Source organism: Ambystoma mexicanum, chromosome 2q, assembly GCF_040938575.1.
Source record: "Ambystoma mexicanum isolate Mex_15411 chromosome 2q, UKY_AmexF1_1, whole genome shotgun sequence".
NCBI lineage: Eukaryota > Metazoa > Chordata > Amphibia > Caudata > Ambystomatidae > Ambystoma > Ambystoma mexicanum.
The window spans coordinates 823,098,936-823,116,249 of NC_090924.1; the positions used below are offsets into that span (position 1 = coordinate 823,098,936).

General features: G+C 49.9%; 1 protein-coding gene across 1 annotated transcript in view; it reads left to right on the forward strand.

The window, feature by feature from the left end:
• The window catches only part of CUL2 (cullin 2), a 1,882,542-nt gene that overhangs the window by 1,732,575 nt on the left and 132,653 nt on the right, over positions 1-17,314 (forward strand). The window contains exon 21 of the mRNA XM_069648039.1: positions 7,114-7,230. Coding sequence (XP_069504140.1) covers positions 7,114-7,230 — 117 coding nt within the window. The remainder of the gene's footprint in view (positions 1-7,113; positions 7,231-17,314) is intronic.

Consider the following 17,314-nt stretch of genomic DNA (forward strand, 5'->3'; position numbering starts at 1 on the left):
GGAAAGAGGCACATAGGGATTGGTCCGAATCGGCGTCCTCTGGGCGTTCGCGATCTAGATCGCCGCATGACGCCAGGCAATCATCCACTATTGCCAAAAGTGCCTCGCTCCCCAAGGTAACCGAGGTTCGATCGTCGGAAGATGAAACCGACCTCTATCCCCAGACCGCACTCCGGGAGTCGGCGTCAGTACAAGTAACGCCCATTCCCGAATCCCAACCTACACGGTCAAAGGATAGTACCACCACTACCGAAGCTCGACGCCAGGCGTCGAAAAGCTCAGAAGGCCCAAAGAAGCAGGGCAAACACTCTTCCAGCCACGGGGAGGGGGGAAAACAACAGAGGAAGAGGAAGCAGCCTCAGCCCATTTCCACACCGCAGAAACTTTCCACTCCACTCAAACAGACAGACAGGCCTCACACCTCTGTTATAGATGAGTCAGGGAAACTCCCCCCAGGCAAAGTCATTCCCAGTTCAAGAGAGTGGTCCAGTGAGGACATAGTCATGTCAAGAATGTCATCATTGGCAGATTTCTATTCTAAAAATCCTGAACATTTTCTCACTTATAACCCCGACGGGGTCAGCACCCTCATGCTCCAAGGATCCTATCCCCCCCAAGTAAAAAGTCCCGGTTCGAAACAACAAGGTCTTCAGATCCCTTCCACATTCACCCTTATTCTCAGGAACAAGAAGATCCTTCCCTTTGTGAGGATACAGATTTGAGCATGTTGGAAGAACAGACTGGGACAGGCTACTATGCGGACAATGAGGAACAAGAGGAGGAAGAGGACGACCCAGAAATATACAGGGTAGATTCCCCGGTAGATAAAGAACCACTGGTTACCAACTCCCCCGTCGACAACCAGCCCCTCCTAAATGAGGTCCTATCTAGGGCAGCAAGCCACTTCCACATTGACACCCAGGGTGCTCAAGAGAAATGATATTTTGCCGAAGAGTTGGTGGGAGAAAGGAGACCTGTTGCGCAGGCCATCCCTATCCTTAAGTCCATCCAAAGAAGAATAGACCCTTCACTGGTAAACCCCAATCTCACCAGGGCAGTCAATCCCAGGATTGAGAAGCTATTCAGGGCAGCCCAATCAGACCCACTGTATATAAGAGGGCATCTGAAACCGGACTCCCTAGTCGTTACAAACACCCGCAAGAGGGCAGGAACACCCTTGTCATCACCAGAAGCTCCTCCCGACAAGGAGAGCAAGAAAATCTATGGGTTCGGCAGAAAGGTTGCCTCCACTTCTGCCTACCAAGCAAGAATCGCCAACTCCACCACCCTATTGGCGAGTTATAACTGCCACCAGTGGGAGGAAGTCGCTGCACTCATAGATTCCGCCCCAGAGCCCCTAAAGAGCTGTATCCGGTTGCATTTTAAAGGCAACCTTTGATGCCGCAGATAATGCCGGTAGATTGATAGCAGAGGGTACTGTTATCAAGAGACACGCTTGGTTACGGCAGTCTGGATTCAAGGCCGAAACACAAGCATCATTTTTAGACAAACCGGTGGAGCCAGATCTATTGTTCGGTAAGGCGGTCGAGGACGCGCTGAAAAATGCCAAGGACGAGTATGAAACACTCAAGTCCCTAGGTCAGCTAACCACCAAACCCCCTAATCAAAGCGGTAATGGCAATTTTCGCCGCACACGCGGACAAAATTCCCAAAGAGGGTAAAACTATTCCCAGAGCCAGGGTGCGCAGTGGAACAATAACCAACAGTCTACCCAAGGTTATAGTAGAGGGAATAAGAGAGGACGTGATAAAGGTAGAGGCAGCCCCAGTAGATGCAGCGGCACAACTCCACCAAAACAGTGACGCTCCGTTCAGGGTCCCTTCTCACGCATCTCCAGTAGGAGGACGCATTTCCAACTTCACCCAAGCTTGTGAAGGGATCACATCAGACAGATGGGTGCTGTCCACAGTGTCCGCAGGATACTGCATAGAACTCTTAGAGCGTCCCCGAAACCACCCTCCACGACAAAGAACACATTCTCTAGACCACCAAAGAATCCTCCTCGAGGAGATTGTCAATCTGCTAGCAAAGGACGCGATCGAACTCGTCCCGGGACACCAGGTAAACAAGGGTATTTATTCAACTTACTTCCTTGTAGCAAAGAAAGATTTAACAATGCGCCCAGTATTGGATTTACGGCCTGCAGACAAATATGTCAAGCCCCAAAATGTTTGCATGACTACTCTCCAAGAGGTAATCCCCCTCCTAAAAAAGGGGGACTACATGGCAACATTGGACATGAAAGATGCCTATTTTCATATTTCCATGTTCCCCGCGCACAGAACGTACTTGCACTTCAAGGTGGACAGTCGGCACTACCAGTTCAAGGTACTGCCCTTCGGAATAGCCTCGGCTCCAAGGGTATTCACCGAGGTACTGGCAGTGGCGGCAGCACACCTACGCAGGGAGGCAATCCCGGTGTACCCTTACCTGGACGACTGGCTCATCACGAGGGAAACCCCAGCGATTTGCAGAACGAACATTCAAAGAACAATCGACCTCCTCTTCGAATTGGGTTTCTCAATAAACAAGAAAAAGTCAAGTCTGGTGCCAAGCACCTCCAAACAGTTCCTAGGCGCTATCCTAGACACACAAGAGGGGTTCACCTTTCCATCAGAGGAGAGAATTCGGAATATACTACTGCAAATTCCCCAATATCAGGCCGGTCGTCAGATAACGGTACGCAAAGCAATGCGTTTGCTAGGCATGATGGCGTCATGTATTTACCTGGTCCCCCACACGCGCCTGCGCATGCGTCCCATGCAGGAATGGTTGGCGAAACAGTGGTCTCAGGCAAGTGGTTAGTGGGACGATCTAGTGGTTGTTTCGCCAACACTGGTACAAAGCCTTCACTGGTGGACAAGAGAAAATCTGTCCAAGGGGAAACCCTTTTACGATCCCGAGATACAGGCGGTAGTCACAACCGATGCATGCCTGGCAGGGTGGGGAGCTCGCCTCCTCCACCACACAGCTCAGGGGCTCTGGTCTCACTCAGTGGCCAAGAATCACATCAACCTGCTAGAGCTTCTGGCAGTATTCAGAGCGCTTCAAGCGTTCGAACCCTACCTGCTGAATCTGTCAGTGCAGATCCGGACGGACAGCACTACAGCCATGTTTTACATAAACAAGCAGGGAGGGACTCGTTCGCCAAATCTGTCCAAACTTGCCCAGAAAATGTGGACATGGGCACTCAAACGGAACATCTTCCTGTCATCGCAACATGTTCCAGGGGATCTCAATTCTCCAGCAGATGCACTAAGCAGAGACCCCCTCCCAGAGGAGCACGAATGGTGTCTACACAGAGAAATCGTAGAAGAACTCTTCTCTCAGTGGGGTTCCCCCACCATAGACCTTTTCGCCACAAGCGAAAACAGACAATGCCCAAGATTCGCGTCCAGATTCCCACAACCAGGATCCCAGGGGAACGCCCTGTGGATGAACTGGTCAGGAATGTTTGCATACGCTTTTCCACCAACTCCTCATCAGGAAGGTGGTGAACAAGATGAAAAGGGAATTGATGATGCTCGTCCTAGTTGCTGCCAAGTGGGTGAGACAACCGTGGTTCCCACACTTACGCAGACTAGCGACGTGCAACCCCATCAAACCCCCAGGCTGGTACAACCTACTGTCCAAGCATCAAGGTCAAACAGCACATCCTCTACCCAGCTCAATGAACCTAGCAGCATGGCTCCTGAGGTCATAGAGTTTGGACATCTAAATTTACCTCAAAGATGTATGGACATCCTAAAAGAATCTAGGAAGCCTAACACGAGACACTGCTACTTTGACAAGTGGAAGAGATTCGTTATCTGGTGCCAGAATAGACAACCCAGTTGATTGCACTCCTTCAACTATTGTTACATACATGCTCCACCTGCTGGATGCAGGACTGGTTTTTAACTCACTGAAGGTGCATCTGGCAGCTCTGTCAGCATACACCACCTCCCATAACAAGGTGTCGTGGTGGAAAGTTCCAGTGGTTAAAGCCTTCATGGAAGTAGTAAAGAGACTTCACCCTCCTATTTCAAACCCACCACCAGGGTGGGACCTTAATGTGGTGCTAGCTAAACTCATGGGCCCCCCATTCGAGCCCATGCATAAAAGCAGTCTCAAACACGTGACTTATAAGACAGCCTTCTTAATAGCTATTACATCCATAAGAAGGGTTAGTGAAATTCAGGCTCTGTCAGTGCAGGATCCTTTCTTTACAGTTCACAAGGATAAACTGGTTTTGCGTACACACCCTAGGTTCTCACCTAAGTTTATTTCCAAATTCCACATGAACCAGTCCATCGAGCTTCCGGCTTTCTTCCAAAACCCACAAAGCTCGGCTGAGGTGAAACTACACACCGTAGATGTGTGTAGGGCGGTCCTCTACTATGTAAACAAGACCAGACCGCTAAGGAAAACAGACCAACTTTTTGTCTCCGTAGCTACAGGCAGAGAGGGGGATTGCGTCTCTAAAGGTGCCATCTCTAATTGGATTATTAACTGTATCCAGCTGTGTTACTCCCTTTCTGAAAAAACTCTGCCTTTCACGCCGAGAGCCCACTCTACAAGAGGCATTGGGGCCACTCTGGCTTTCATTGCAAATGTACCCCTTGACACCATTTACAAAGCAGCTACTTGGAGCTCTATTCACACTTTTACTCCGCACTACTGCATTGACACACATTCCAAGACAGATACACAAGTGGGACAAGCGGTTCTAAGACATTTATTTGCTCATGACCCTTCTCAAATCCCACCTCCTTCAGGTACTGCTCGCTAATCTATGCACAGCATGTGATCTAAGCAGATTCCACAAGCCTCAGAAGGGATACATTACTCACCGTAATCGTATTTCTGATGCTTGTATCTGCTGAGATTCACATGCGACCCACCCTTCCTCCTCTCTGAGAGAAGGCGCATGGAAGCTTGTAGTCTTACCTTTCTTTCTATCTGCTTGAATTATCTGTACTCACGCTACCTCATGTCAGAAATAATACAATCTGAGGGTCCTACACGCGTGAGGGATCATGGGTACAGTGGACGTCACACTAGGGATAGTATTACTGGCACGCCCTGTGTCGACGCCCATTTTCGAGTTTCGAAAAACAAACTGTAATACTCCAACTTCCACTAGATGTCGGCCTATGCACAGCATGTGAATCTAAGCAGATACAAGCATCAAAAATACGATTACGGTGAGTAATGTATCCCACATAGAAGATCTATACATTTGTAGGAGCGCCCTTAACCCGCGGGCGTCTAGGCGCTAGTTACAGGAGATAAAACAATAGATAGCAGGCGATTGAGGCTGTTACTAAAACAGGTGAGTTTTTGGTTGTTTCCTGACCAAGGTGTAGGAAGGCTCAGCTCCCAGGGCGGGGCAGTTCTAGGACGTGACAGCGGAGACAGTGAAGCTGATCCGCCAGCTTTGGTCCATTTGAACCTTAAAATGACTAGTCTTGAGGTGTGCGGCTTTGAGAGTCTCTGGGCCAGGTAGCGAGGTGCTGTGTTGAGCCATCGGTGGGTGGTGGTTAGAATTGCCAACTTAATTCGTGCTCTGACTGGGAGCCAGTGTGCTTCTTTCCTTGCTGCAGAGATATGGTCATGTTTGTTTAGGCCCAAGGCAGCTCTCAGTGCGTTATTCTGTATAGTTCGCAACTTGTTTAGATTTCTCTCCGAAATCCCTCCAAGGAGGGCATTGCAGTAATCCAGCTTGAATGCGACGATAGCCGTGGCAATTGTCAGTGGATAAAAAGGGTTGGCTTGCATTAGTTTGGTCGCATATGCGGCAGGGGAAGCAATGGCATTGACGTGGCGGGACATGGTCAGAGTGGCGTCTAGATGGCTTTTTATTTAGATGCTCTCTGCAGCTTTTTCTCCCAACACCCATCCTTCCTGCCTGAAGGCCCACTAGTGGTCTGGCTGCCAATGCTAGCCTCATCGCAGATTCTCGTATCAAGACACCAGGTGCTGCATCAGTCATAAGCTGTACCCCACCGCCTATGCCCATCCTCTCTTCCTCTCAGTATTCCATGTTTGCCATCTTGAAAAGCCATAATCAGGACTGGGACAGGTTTCAGCACATCTTCCTTCCCTGATGCTTGAGACATGGACCAAACTCTCCTGCATCCCCACCACAAACTGGTGCTGTCACTGTGCTTAATTTAGTTTGCTGATAATCTTTGACGGACTCCTTGTAAGGGAGGAACTATGGGAGATCACTAGACCTGCATTCTCCCAGTATTCTGCCTACACAATCCCCCTTCTCATCCCTCTCTTCATTCCTTCATAAAGGTTTCTCATCAACAACGTGGACGGCTAGTGATTTTGTTTGAAATGGGCACCAGTCATTAGCTCCAGGCTCCCATGCCCCTCTGCTTGCAATCCTGACTTTGCTTTGTCACTTTATAACAAATGACACAATAAAGAAAGAGATGCAATTATCTCAGGGCTCCATTAGCTTAAAATCCATGAAAAACGTCACTTAGCTTTATTTGATATACCAGAAACAAATAGGCTTATCTGCACCTGCATTATCCATCTCCAGCTAGTTTTTCTGGGTTTATCCTCGATTTAAGTGTTCTTGGAACAAATCCACATACAGTCTCTGTTGAACTGGTTAATAAAGTAATTAGAACTTGCTCTAAGCCTTATAAGAAAAGCCTGAGGAAAAATTGTCAGAGAACCTTTATGTAGATATTATAAAAAGAACAGTAGAGAATGTGTTGGCAGTCCCAAAGTATGGTCCTGTATTGCCTTGATACTGTGCTGGCAATCTTAATCTCCCATGCAAGTGCAAGAAAAATGAAATTCTGTTTTATCTGTCAACTGTATTGAGTAGGAATGGAAACCTGGAATATTGATAATGGTTGCAACAGAAAGGGAAATCTATTGTGTGTTAAACACTATATAGATGAAAATAAACATATGTACACGTGTTCCAAAGATGCAGGGCAATGTCATTGTACATCCTTGGTGCTTGATTAACTAGAATATAATGTTCTCTGCCAGTAACAATGCAATAGCAGATATTTCAAAATGGGAGAACAATTTGTTGGCATATACATGAAAGGTTTAACATAATTCCTTATTATATTGTAGGAGGTGGAACAGACCAGAAGTGCTGTGGATGAAGACAGAAAAATGTATCTTCAAGCTGCTATAGTGCGTATCATGAAAGCACGGAAGGTTTTGCGGCATAATGCCCTTATTCAAGAGGTGAGAGGTAGTGGTAACTGGTCGAATGATTACTTTTTATTTTTTCATTGCATTTATTTATCTTTGGTTATCTTAACATAGTTCTATTTATAGCAATATGTTTTTAATTATAGCAACCACAATAACAAATATAAAAACCAAAACTCCTCCACACCCAGAGACAATCGCCTCTCTGTTGGATTACACAGTACAGAAAGCTTACATTTATCCAATAATGTGCTAACATTAGTCTTTCACATCTTTCTAATTTCTTCTGCTGCCCACTTGATCATACTCCCGACCATGTTGATATTGACAGGGGTAATGGTTTTCCATTGCATCACAATTTTTCTGTTTGCTACGGTATTCCTAATAATACACATCTAGTTAAGAGTGCTTCTTTTCTGTATTGGAACCAGCTCGAATAAACATACCTTAATAGTCGGAGATATCCCCATTCAGTATACTTGTCTAGTTCCTCAACTACTGTCACCCCGAATTCCTGTACATGTGGGCACTCCCACCACATGTGTAAGAAATGCTCTTCTATATTTCCACATTTGGGGTATTTTTCTTCTGAGTTTCTATTCATCTTGCACGCTTGACAGTAAATATGCTCTCTGAAGACACTTATAATATATTTTAAAAGAATGTTACGTGAAACTGTTTTCATGTTACCACATTCTGCATCCTGGTGAGACAGGTCTGCATCCCCTTTGCCTCTCACTTTGAGTAACGCTTTGTGGGGCTTAACAATAGATACTTCATATAGTTCAGTTATTGCCCTTCCTCAAGTGCGTGCCGTTTGTATCGTATTGCTAATTTCATGAATTGGTGGCTCCCCGCGGAACGTGGGCCAAGTTTTCCTACATTTGGCTGCCAATTCGGCATATACCAAAAAGATGTATTGCCCATGTTTAACTCATTGCAAAGTGCTTTCTTGCTTATAAATCTGTTTTCTCCAGCATTGGATCTTTCATGGATTCACATGCTTCGAATATTCCCCACCGTCAGGCTGGGAACCCTCAGTAAATCTATTAAGACGTTTTCCATTGGAAAAAATGTTGACACTTCTGTGTCCTATCTATGTCGTTTCGGGCCGCTTACACATGACCCAATAGGATGTAGGCTATAAATAGCCCCGCTCCCGCGACTCCCTTCAGATTTCAACCGTCTACAAAGTAGCGGGAGCACCTTGTGTTGTCTACTCTTTACAAGGTTGAATTTTGACTTTCTTTCCCAATGTCTGGGAAGGCGTTGTTCCGCCTGTGTGCCACGTGCGGACTGAAGAAAGTCTACGAAGGAGATGGGCACATGGATTGCCTTTATTGTCTCCACCTGCATCATTCTGCGGACAGCTGTGAAATTTGTAAGGGATTCTCACAAAAGACGCTGAAAGATCGTAATAGGCGTCTGGTGACGTGGCTGAATGAAGGGGCCTACCCTTCATTGGAGGTAGGATCTGTACACAGTCTGGCATTGAGGCCTAAATCTCTGCTAGTTCATCGCCGCTCTGTATCTGCAGAGCCCCCGGCGAAGAAGCCACGTTCCACAGAGAAAAGTCCCTCAGAGAAACATCCGGCGAAAGAATCCTCTTCGTCATCAAAACATGGTCAAGGAAAATCTTCCTCTTCATCTTTGTCGAAAAAAGACAGGAAGGATCCTTTAAAGACCTCCTCCACAGGGGACCATCACAGGTCTTCCTCGAGTAGAGACTCGACGAAACATCGGTCTAGCTCAAAAAAGGCAGGATCGCCTAAAGAGCCTGCATCACAGCCACCACCGTCTTCCACAGGGGTTCTGTCGTTGACGGGTTCATTACCACCGGCGCAGGCAATACCTGCAGTGGCTTCGTCGACCCCGGCAGCGATGATTGAAGGGACTCGGAGATGGACATCGTCGACGGTGGATCCTCCAGAGGTTTAGCAACGGGCATTGTACGATGCAGTTTTGCCAGAAACCCTATTGCAGCAGGAATCGGCTTTCTCAATATCGTCGATGGAGGAAGACCGTGAACAAATTGTTGGTCCAGCTGATCTTGCACTGCTCTTGATCTCGGGAATGCAAAGTGTCCCCGTTACATGGTCTTTGCTAAATCCTCAGTCGATGTTATCATTACATGTGTTGACCACGCTGCAGTCTCTATTGAGCCAATTGGATGCAAGGTTACCCCCCATAAGTACACCTCTACAAATACCGGTGATGCCTGCAGACGACAAACGAGGTCCTGCTCCGCGGTCATCGTTAACGACCGGGTTGCCGGCCTCCCGTCCAGCTAGCAAGGAGCCTCCACGCTCACACTCGGAAGAAGGGGAATTGCAAGATTCAGAGTCAGAACAAGGGCCTAGAGACTCTTTCTCAGACATTTCATTGTCCCCTTCGAGAGATCCAACATGGGAATTGGAGGCAGACGTAGAAGCTCCGAGAAGCCCGGCTCAGCCGTCGCCGCCAGATGACATCAGCTCCTTTCACGCGATGATGGGGAAAGCCTGTATTGAATTTGGTTTGACCACAGAGGAAGAAAAGAAGGAATGCTTCTTATTCGACCATATGGGGAAGAGGAGGAAGTCAGTCTTCCCGGTTCCCATTCTGGACCACGTCTGGCAGGAAGGCTTGCGAACCGTGCGCCATCCATTTTCGGAACCTGCAATCAAGGGCAGGTTGAAAAAGAAGTTCAAAGCCCCGGGTTCAACTCCTAAATGTTTGACCGCACCGCCCTCGCCAGAATCGGTAGTGTCGGCAGCGGCTGGCAGAAAAACCAGATCGCAGCATAAGTGTACGACACCTCCGGACAGTGAAGCTAGAAGGCAGGATGCTTTTGGTAAGAAGGTCTTGTCAGTGGGAGCGAAGACGGGCAAGGCGGCTAACTTGTTGGCTATCATGACAAGATACGACCACGAGATGTGGCATCGTTTGGCCTCCATCCTGGAACACCTGCCTGAGGAGCACAGAAAAACAGCCATGTTACTGGTCCGTGAAGGGGAAGAGGCATCAAACCACTCTATCAACATCGCAGTGGACTTGGCGGAATCCGGTTTCAAACAAATAAATAACGGAGTGGTATTGAGAAGACCAGCCTGGCTGAAATGTACGAACTTTAGACCGGAGGTCCAATATAAGGTGCTCGATATGCCATGTGAGGGTGAGCAGTTGTTCGGGGAGAAAGTGGACGAGGCCCTTAAAGGCATGAAAGAGGATTCAGACACGGCAAGGTCGCTCGGAGCCTTACAAAGTGGTAGAGCATTTTGGTCCTTTCGTCCCTTCCACGGAGCGTCAGTGAATTCCCGATTTGTGGCATCCAGGGATCGGAGTTTCAACAGGTCATCATATTCCTCCCAAGGTTACAGGCGAGCTGTCCAAGCGACACGAAGAATCCGAGATTTCCAGGCTTCGAGGAGAAGAGGAGGACTTTCTTCGTCCACCAAAGGCAAGCAGTCAAAGTCCCAACAATGACTAACTTCAGGACGTCCTGGGAGGTAGTGTGTCCTGTCGTGTCGACGAGTGGGAAAGGATAACCTCAGACCATTGGGTGTTGGACACGATAAAACTAGGCCACTCTTTGCAGTTCAAGAATATACCATCTCACATCCCACCTGTGTATTCGGCGCAACTCCATCTCCACATATTACAACACGAAGTGGTGCTTATGCTGCAAAAAGGGGCTATAGAATTTGTTCCGGTGGCCGATAGAGGTCTGGGAGTTTACTCACGCTACTTCATGGTCAAAAAACCCAACGGCAAGTGGCGACCCATTCTGGACCTTCGAGCTCTCAACAAGACTCTGCAACGCCTGAAGTTCAAAATGCTTACATTTCAGGTCGTCATCCGGTCTATACAGCCATGGGATTTTCTGGCGTCGTTAGACCTACAAGATGCATATTTCCACATACCCATGCGTGGACGACACAAAGTTTCTAAGGTTCGTAGTCGGTCAGAGTCATTACCAATTCAAAGTGCTTCCATTCGGACTGAAGTCGTCTCCCAGGATGTTCACAAAATGCTTGGCTCCAGTGGCAGCATGGCTGCGAAGAAAAGGTCATCATGTTTACCCTTACCTGGACGATTGGCTGGTAAGGGGCTCGTTGCCGGGAACGGCCCAAGCAAGCATAGAGGCCACCATGCAACTTCTGCAGCGGTTAGGCTTTGCAATCAACTTTGAGAAATCCTCCTTAGCTCCCTCAAGGAGCTTGGTATTTTTGGGCGCGGGATTCCAAACTCATTCAGGACTAGTGAAGCCTTCCTTGGAGAGAGTTCAAAAGCTCAAACAAAAGGCAAAGGAGTGGAAAGTGGGCACCAGAGTGTCAGTCAGGAAATACATGTCAGTACTGGGGGCCATGGCATTGTGTATCCCGTTAGTGAACAACTGTCGTCTCTTCGTGAGACCAATACAGGAATTTCTGGCAGACCGATAGTCCCAAAGTCGCGGATTGTGGTCCGACAAGTTGAACATCAGCAGCGAGCTTCTACAAGCGCTTCGGTGGTGGCAGCTCTCAGACAATCTGGCGAGAGGGATGCCCCTGCAGGAACCGGATTTTCAGTTGACGGTGGTAACGGATGCATCACTGACAGGATGGGGAGCCCATCTGGGATCCCTGCAAGTTCAAGGCCAATGGTCCCCAGGAGAGTCAACCCTTCACATGAACGTGTTGGAGTTAAGAACGGTACGTTGGGCTCTGAAATTATTTTACCACGCATACGGGGATCAGTCGTAAGAATATTAACAGACAATACAACAACCATGTTCTACCTCAGGAAGCAAGAACGCTCTCAAGCAAAGCTCAGGAAATATGGCTTTGGGCCCTCGAACAGGAAATAAGCATAATGGCTTACCAACTGCCAAGGGTGAACAATGTACAAGCAGACTCTCTCAGCAGAGAGATGAATTAACTGCACGAGTGGGAGTTGAACGATCAACAACCGGCGAACATCTTCAAGAAGTGGGTTCATCCTTCTCTGGAGCTTTTCGCAACCCGGCTCGCTGGGGGAGGTATTCTCCTTCCCGTGGCCGGGCAGGTTTGCGTATGCGTTCCCTCCGTTGCAGCTCATTCGACGGACCCTCTAGTGGGTTCACAAATACCCATGTCGTGTGATTCTAGTTGCTCCTTACTGGGTGAGACAGTCGTGGTTTTCGGACCTGCTCCAGCTGTCGATAACTGAGCCAGTGAGGTTCCAGAAGATTCCGGACCTTCTATCCCAGGACAAGGTAGCAGTTTGGCATCACGACCCAGGTGTGCCCTCAGCCTGACAGCTTGGCTCCTGACTTCTCCGAGTTTGGTGCCCTGAACATTTCCTCAGATTGCCGCGGCATTAGATTTTAGAGGCAGCGCGAACTCCGCCCACGAATACTTCATATGCATGTAAGTGGAAAAGATTCTGTGTGTGGTGCAGGGATCAACCGGGGGTGGACCCCCTAAATATCGCGTCAGAGCAAGTTCTTTTATATTTGCTACACTTAGCGGAAAGAGGGTTGTCTTTCTCGTCCATAAAGGTTCACTTGGCAGCCATTTCAAGATTTACTCGTAAAAGACATTCAACTCTGTTGTTCAGCGATCGACTGGTTAAGCATTTCCTGAGAGGCTTATTTCGGACCTTTCCTCCAGCCAAAAAGTTCCCTCCTAATTGGAGTCTCAATCTGGTACTGTCAGGTCTAATGAAGGCTCCTCCTCATCCCTACAATTTCTGTCGTGGAAAATGGCCTTTTTAGTGGCTATTACTTCAGCAAGAAGACTGTCGGAACTGAAGCGTTGGTGATTGATCCCCCCCCATACCTGCGTTTTTTCAAGGACAAGGTGGTATTGGCTACCAACCCTCATTTCGTACCAAAAATTCCTACTAGATTCCACAAGCATTCTTCAATTGTGCTGCCAACATTCTTCGCGGCGGCCTCTTCTTTCACGGAAAAAGCTCTCCATACTTTGGATGTCAAAAGAGCTTTGAAGTTTTATCTCAGTTGTTCTCGATTTTAGGCGTACGGGACAACTGTTTGTGGCTTATAGGCCTTCGGTAAAGGGAAAACCGATCTCCAAACAGGGACTAGCCTGCTGGGTGTCGTAGACTATTGCCTTCTGCCACTCTAAAGCAGGGAAGCCTCTGGAAAGACGTCCAAAGGCCCACTCAACAAGATCCACCTCGTCATCGTCGGCAATGTGGTCCGGAATCCCGCAGGTGGACATCTGTCAAGCGGCATCCTGGTCGGTGCCGCTTACATTTACTCTGCATTATTGCCTAGAGCAACAGCATGCAGCGGATGTTTAGATGGGACGAGCAGTCCTGCGACACCTGTTTCAGTAAGGTAAGCCCCACAGAGGGGTGTATCCTCCTGTCAATGTACCATGATTAGGGTTACTGTCAATGTACCATGATGGGGGTTTGGTATTACTAACTGCATGTGCAGCTCTTGTAATATTGGTTCGAGGGGATTGGGTCCTCCGACGTATTCCATATCTATGACAGTAATCACCACAGCTGTGCTGCTTGGGAAAATTTTCTGCGTCCTGTGTCCTACGTCGATGCGCCGTCCTCGAGGACCTCCTCCGACGGCCAACGTCACCTGATGTGATAAGTAGGACGCACGACGCCCGTAGCCTCAGTTCGTTTTTTCCGCGAACGTGTTCGCTTCATGAATCTCGGTACGTCTCGACTCTTTGGAGTTTCTGTTGTTCATCGAACCTGTTTGTGTACGATTTCTTCGTGAAGATGTCTACCTCGTCTTCCACACCGCGTCGGGGCTTTAAGAAGTGCAGGGACTGTGGGTCCAAGATGTCGGTCACGGATTTGCACGACGCCTGCCTCTGGTGCCTCGTGGAGGCCCATGACACGGATGACTGTGTCGACTGCCAGTCGCTCACGTCGAAAGCCTTGCGGGAGCGCAAGAAGAAGTTATCGGTAGGTAAGGTGTCCAAGCCTCGGAAGTCGAGGTCTACGGGGCTTTCGACGGACGACTCGAGGGGCGACTCTCCGCATCGTCGACGGAAGTCCAGTGGGTCGCGGTCCCGGAGTCAGTCTCGCCACTCCTCTGCCTCTTCGAGGCACTCCCGGAAGCGCCATCATCGGTCGCCTTCCCCGTCCTCATCCGAGGACTCCGCCTGTCGGCGGGTCGCTTACCCCACCAAGCATGCGACACCGGAGGAATGGGCTTCTCGAATCGCAGGGCACTGGTCCGTCCGCGCCTCCGAGTGGGGTCGGTCGTGATCAGCCGAGAGACGCTGCTCGCACGCCTTCGGGGTCGAGTGGCTTTCAAGATTCGCAGGAAAGGTCCTGCTCGGACAAGGGGAATCGTTCGCGGCATGCCCGGTCCTGGTCCCGGTCCTCGACGCGCTCAAGACCGCGTGAACCTGTGAAGTCTTCGAGGAAGACATCGACACCTGTGGCGCCGAGGTCATCGACGGACTCACTCGAGGCTCCTCCTCCGAGGAAGTCGTCAATGTAGTCGGCGCCCAGGATGTCGAGGGACACGCTCGGGGCTCCGCCTTCGAGGCCTGTGTACACGCCGTTGATGCTGTTGACGCTGCGTCTTTCGTCAACGCCAATTCTCTCGGCATCGGCGCCGATTCACTCGACGGCTTTCGGGGCTGTGTCGACGGGTGTACCCCGTGGCTCGGGGGAACCACCTAGGAAGGCTCTGGCCAAGGTCAAGCATGGCTTTGGTTCCAGTTCTGTGCCTTCTTACTGCCATCTGGAATTAATTTCAGAGGTGGATGAGGGCTCCAATGATGGCATGGTGCCTGACACAGTGCCTGACGAGATTCTCTCGGGCCATAGCCAGTTTGAGGACCTGAGGCAGTCCCTGCATGATGCTAGTGGACTGGACACCTCTCCGGAGGTGGAGTTTTGTAGGCCTGATCCTGGCACTCATGCCGATTCTTCGTACCGGCGACTTATGTCACAGGTCTCTGAGTACTTAGGATGGTCTGCTCCCCCAGGGGAGTTTGTTCAGGATGACCTTATGGATATCCTCGACATTGGTCCACCAACTGACCCGGTACTGCCATTCCATATGGCTCTGCAAAGAAGGGTGGCAGTGGCTTGGACTGCTCCGGAGAGTCTCCCGGCAGTGAGCAAGTTTTTGCTGTGAAAATACCGCCCAGCCAGTAGTGACCCCTGCTACTTGTCCAAGCACCCTACTCCAGAGAGTTTGGTGGTGCAGGCGGCTACGGCCCCGGCAAAGCAGGCGTCGTACCCTACCATCCCTCCTGATAGGGACGACAAGCGTTTTGACGGCTGGGCGAAGAAAGTGTTTTCTGCAGGGGGTATGGCGGTTCAGGCGACCAACTCCATTTGTGCCTTGTCTCCTTTCACGCACACTCTGTGGAACTGTGTTTCCTTGGCGGCTGAACATATTCCCGAAGGGGATGAACGGGATGGTTTCCTTGCCATGGTTCAGGGTGGCATGGATGCTATGTGTGAGGCCGTTCAGTCGGGTTTGGACATGGCAGATTGCGTCAGCCGGTCCATGGCGGCAAGCACCGTGATACGCAGGTTTGCGTAGTTGCGGAAGTCGGGGTTTGCTCCTGATGTGCAGAGCTGGCTCCTCAACATGCCCTTTGACGGGGAACATCTTTTTGCCAGCAAGGCTGACAAGAGCCTTGAGAGGTTGCAGACCTCCAAAGCTGCAGCAAAGTCGTTGGGTGCTGCAGTTCGACAACCTCCGCCTTTTCATCCTAGGGGACAGCAACGGAGGGAAGGTTCCTTTCGTTATTACTCATCCTTTGGTAAAGCGAGAGAAGCTGCCAGTCAAAGGGGCCACCGTAGGAGTGCCAGAGGTGGAAAACAAGTTACTCGAGGTGCCAACGCTGCTCGGGCTGTTGCCTCTTTGCCCTGAGGCAACGCCGCAGCCGCTTCAGCTCAGTCATGAGGCCATGTCCCATGGTTCGCCGATTGGGGGAAGGCTGGCGCAGCATCTTGCAGAGTGGCGCGCCATTACTTCAGATGTGTGGGTTCTAGAGATCATAACCCACGGCTACTGTCTTCCTTTCCGGCAGAGGCCTCAAGACAATCCACTGGGGAATCTCTCTTTGAAGAGTCTGGATCCGCTCCTTGCGCAGGAAATTCAATCCCTGCTGGAGAAAGGCACCATAGAACTGGTGCCTGTAGCGGAGAGGAACAAGGGATGGTATTCCCTTTATTTTTTGATTTCCAGGAAAGACGGGGGATTGAGACCCATCATGGACTTGCGCGGTTTGAACAAACTCCTCAGGAAGGACAAGTTCAAGATGGTGACTCTTTCTCAAGTCCTCCAGGCTCTTCAACTTCAGGACTAGTTGGTGTCTCTCAACCTCAAGGACGCTTATTTTCATATGCCTATCCATCCAAAGCACAAGAAGTACCTGAGGTTTGCGGTTGGCGACTCGCACTTTCAGTTTCGGGTCCTGCCGTTCGGCTTGACCTCCGCCCTGAGGGTCTTCACCAAGCTCATGGTAGTGGTGGCAGCGCACCTCAGGAAAGGGGGGATTCACTTCTACCCCTACCTGGACGATTGGTTGATCAGGGCGCGCTCTCCCGAGCAAGTCCTGGATCATCTGTCAGTCACCTGCCACTCCCTCCACAAGCTGGGCTTCTCCCTCAACTTAAAGAAGTCCCATTTGACACCAACTCAGAGGCTCCAGTACATCGGAGCAGTGCTCGACACGTCCCTGGGGCAGTGTTTTCCTCCCCAGGTGAGGGCTCATCAAATTCAGCAGATGGTGCACAAGTTTCAACTTGCCCAGAATCTCCCAGCGTTAGAGTTCGTTAAACTGCTCGGCCTCATGGCATCCTGCATTTTTCTGGTGCCAGAGGCCAGGTTGCGGATGAGATCTTTGCAATGGGCACTCAAGCTCCAGTGGTCTCAGTCCTCCGGCAGGATGTCAGACCTGGTTCAGGTGCCGTCTTCGGTCGCCCAGGACCTTCTGTGGTGGGCCGATGAAGGCAATCTGATGAGGGGGGCTCCATTTTGGCTGCCCTGGCCGGAGGTGACGATTGTGACGGACGCATCCCTCATGGGATGGGGAGCTCATGCCAACGAGTTGACAGTCAGCGGTCGTTGGTCTCTGTAGGAGTCCAGACTCCATATCAATCTGTTGGAGCTGAGGTCCGTCAGGCTAGCCCTTTAGGCTTTTCTGCCGAC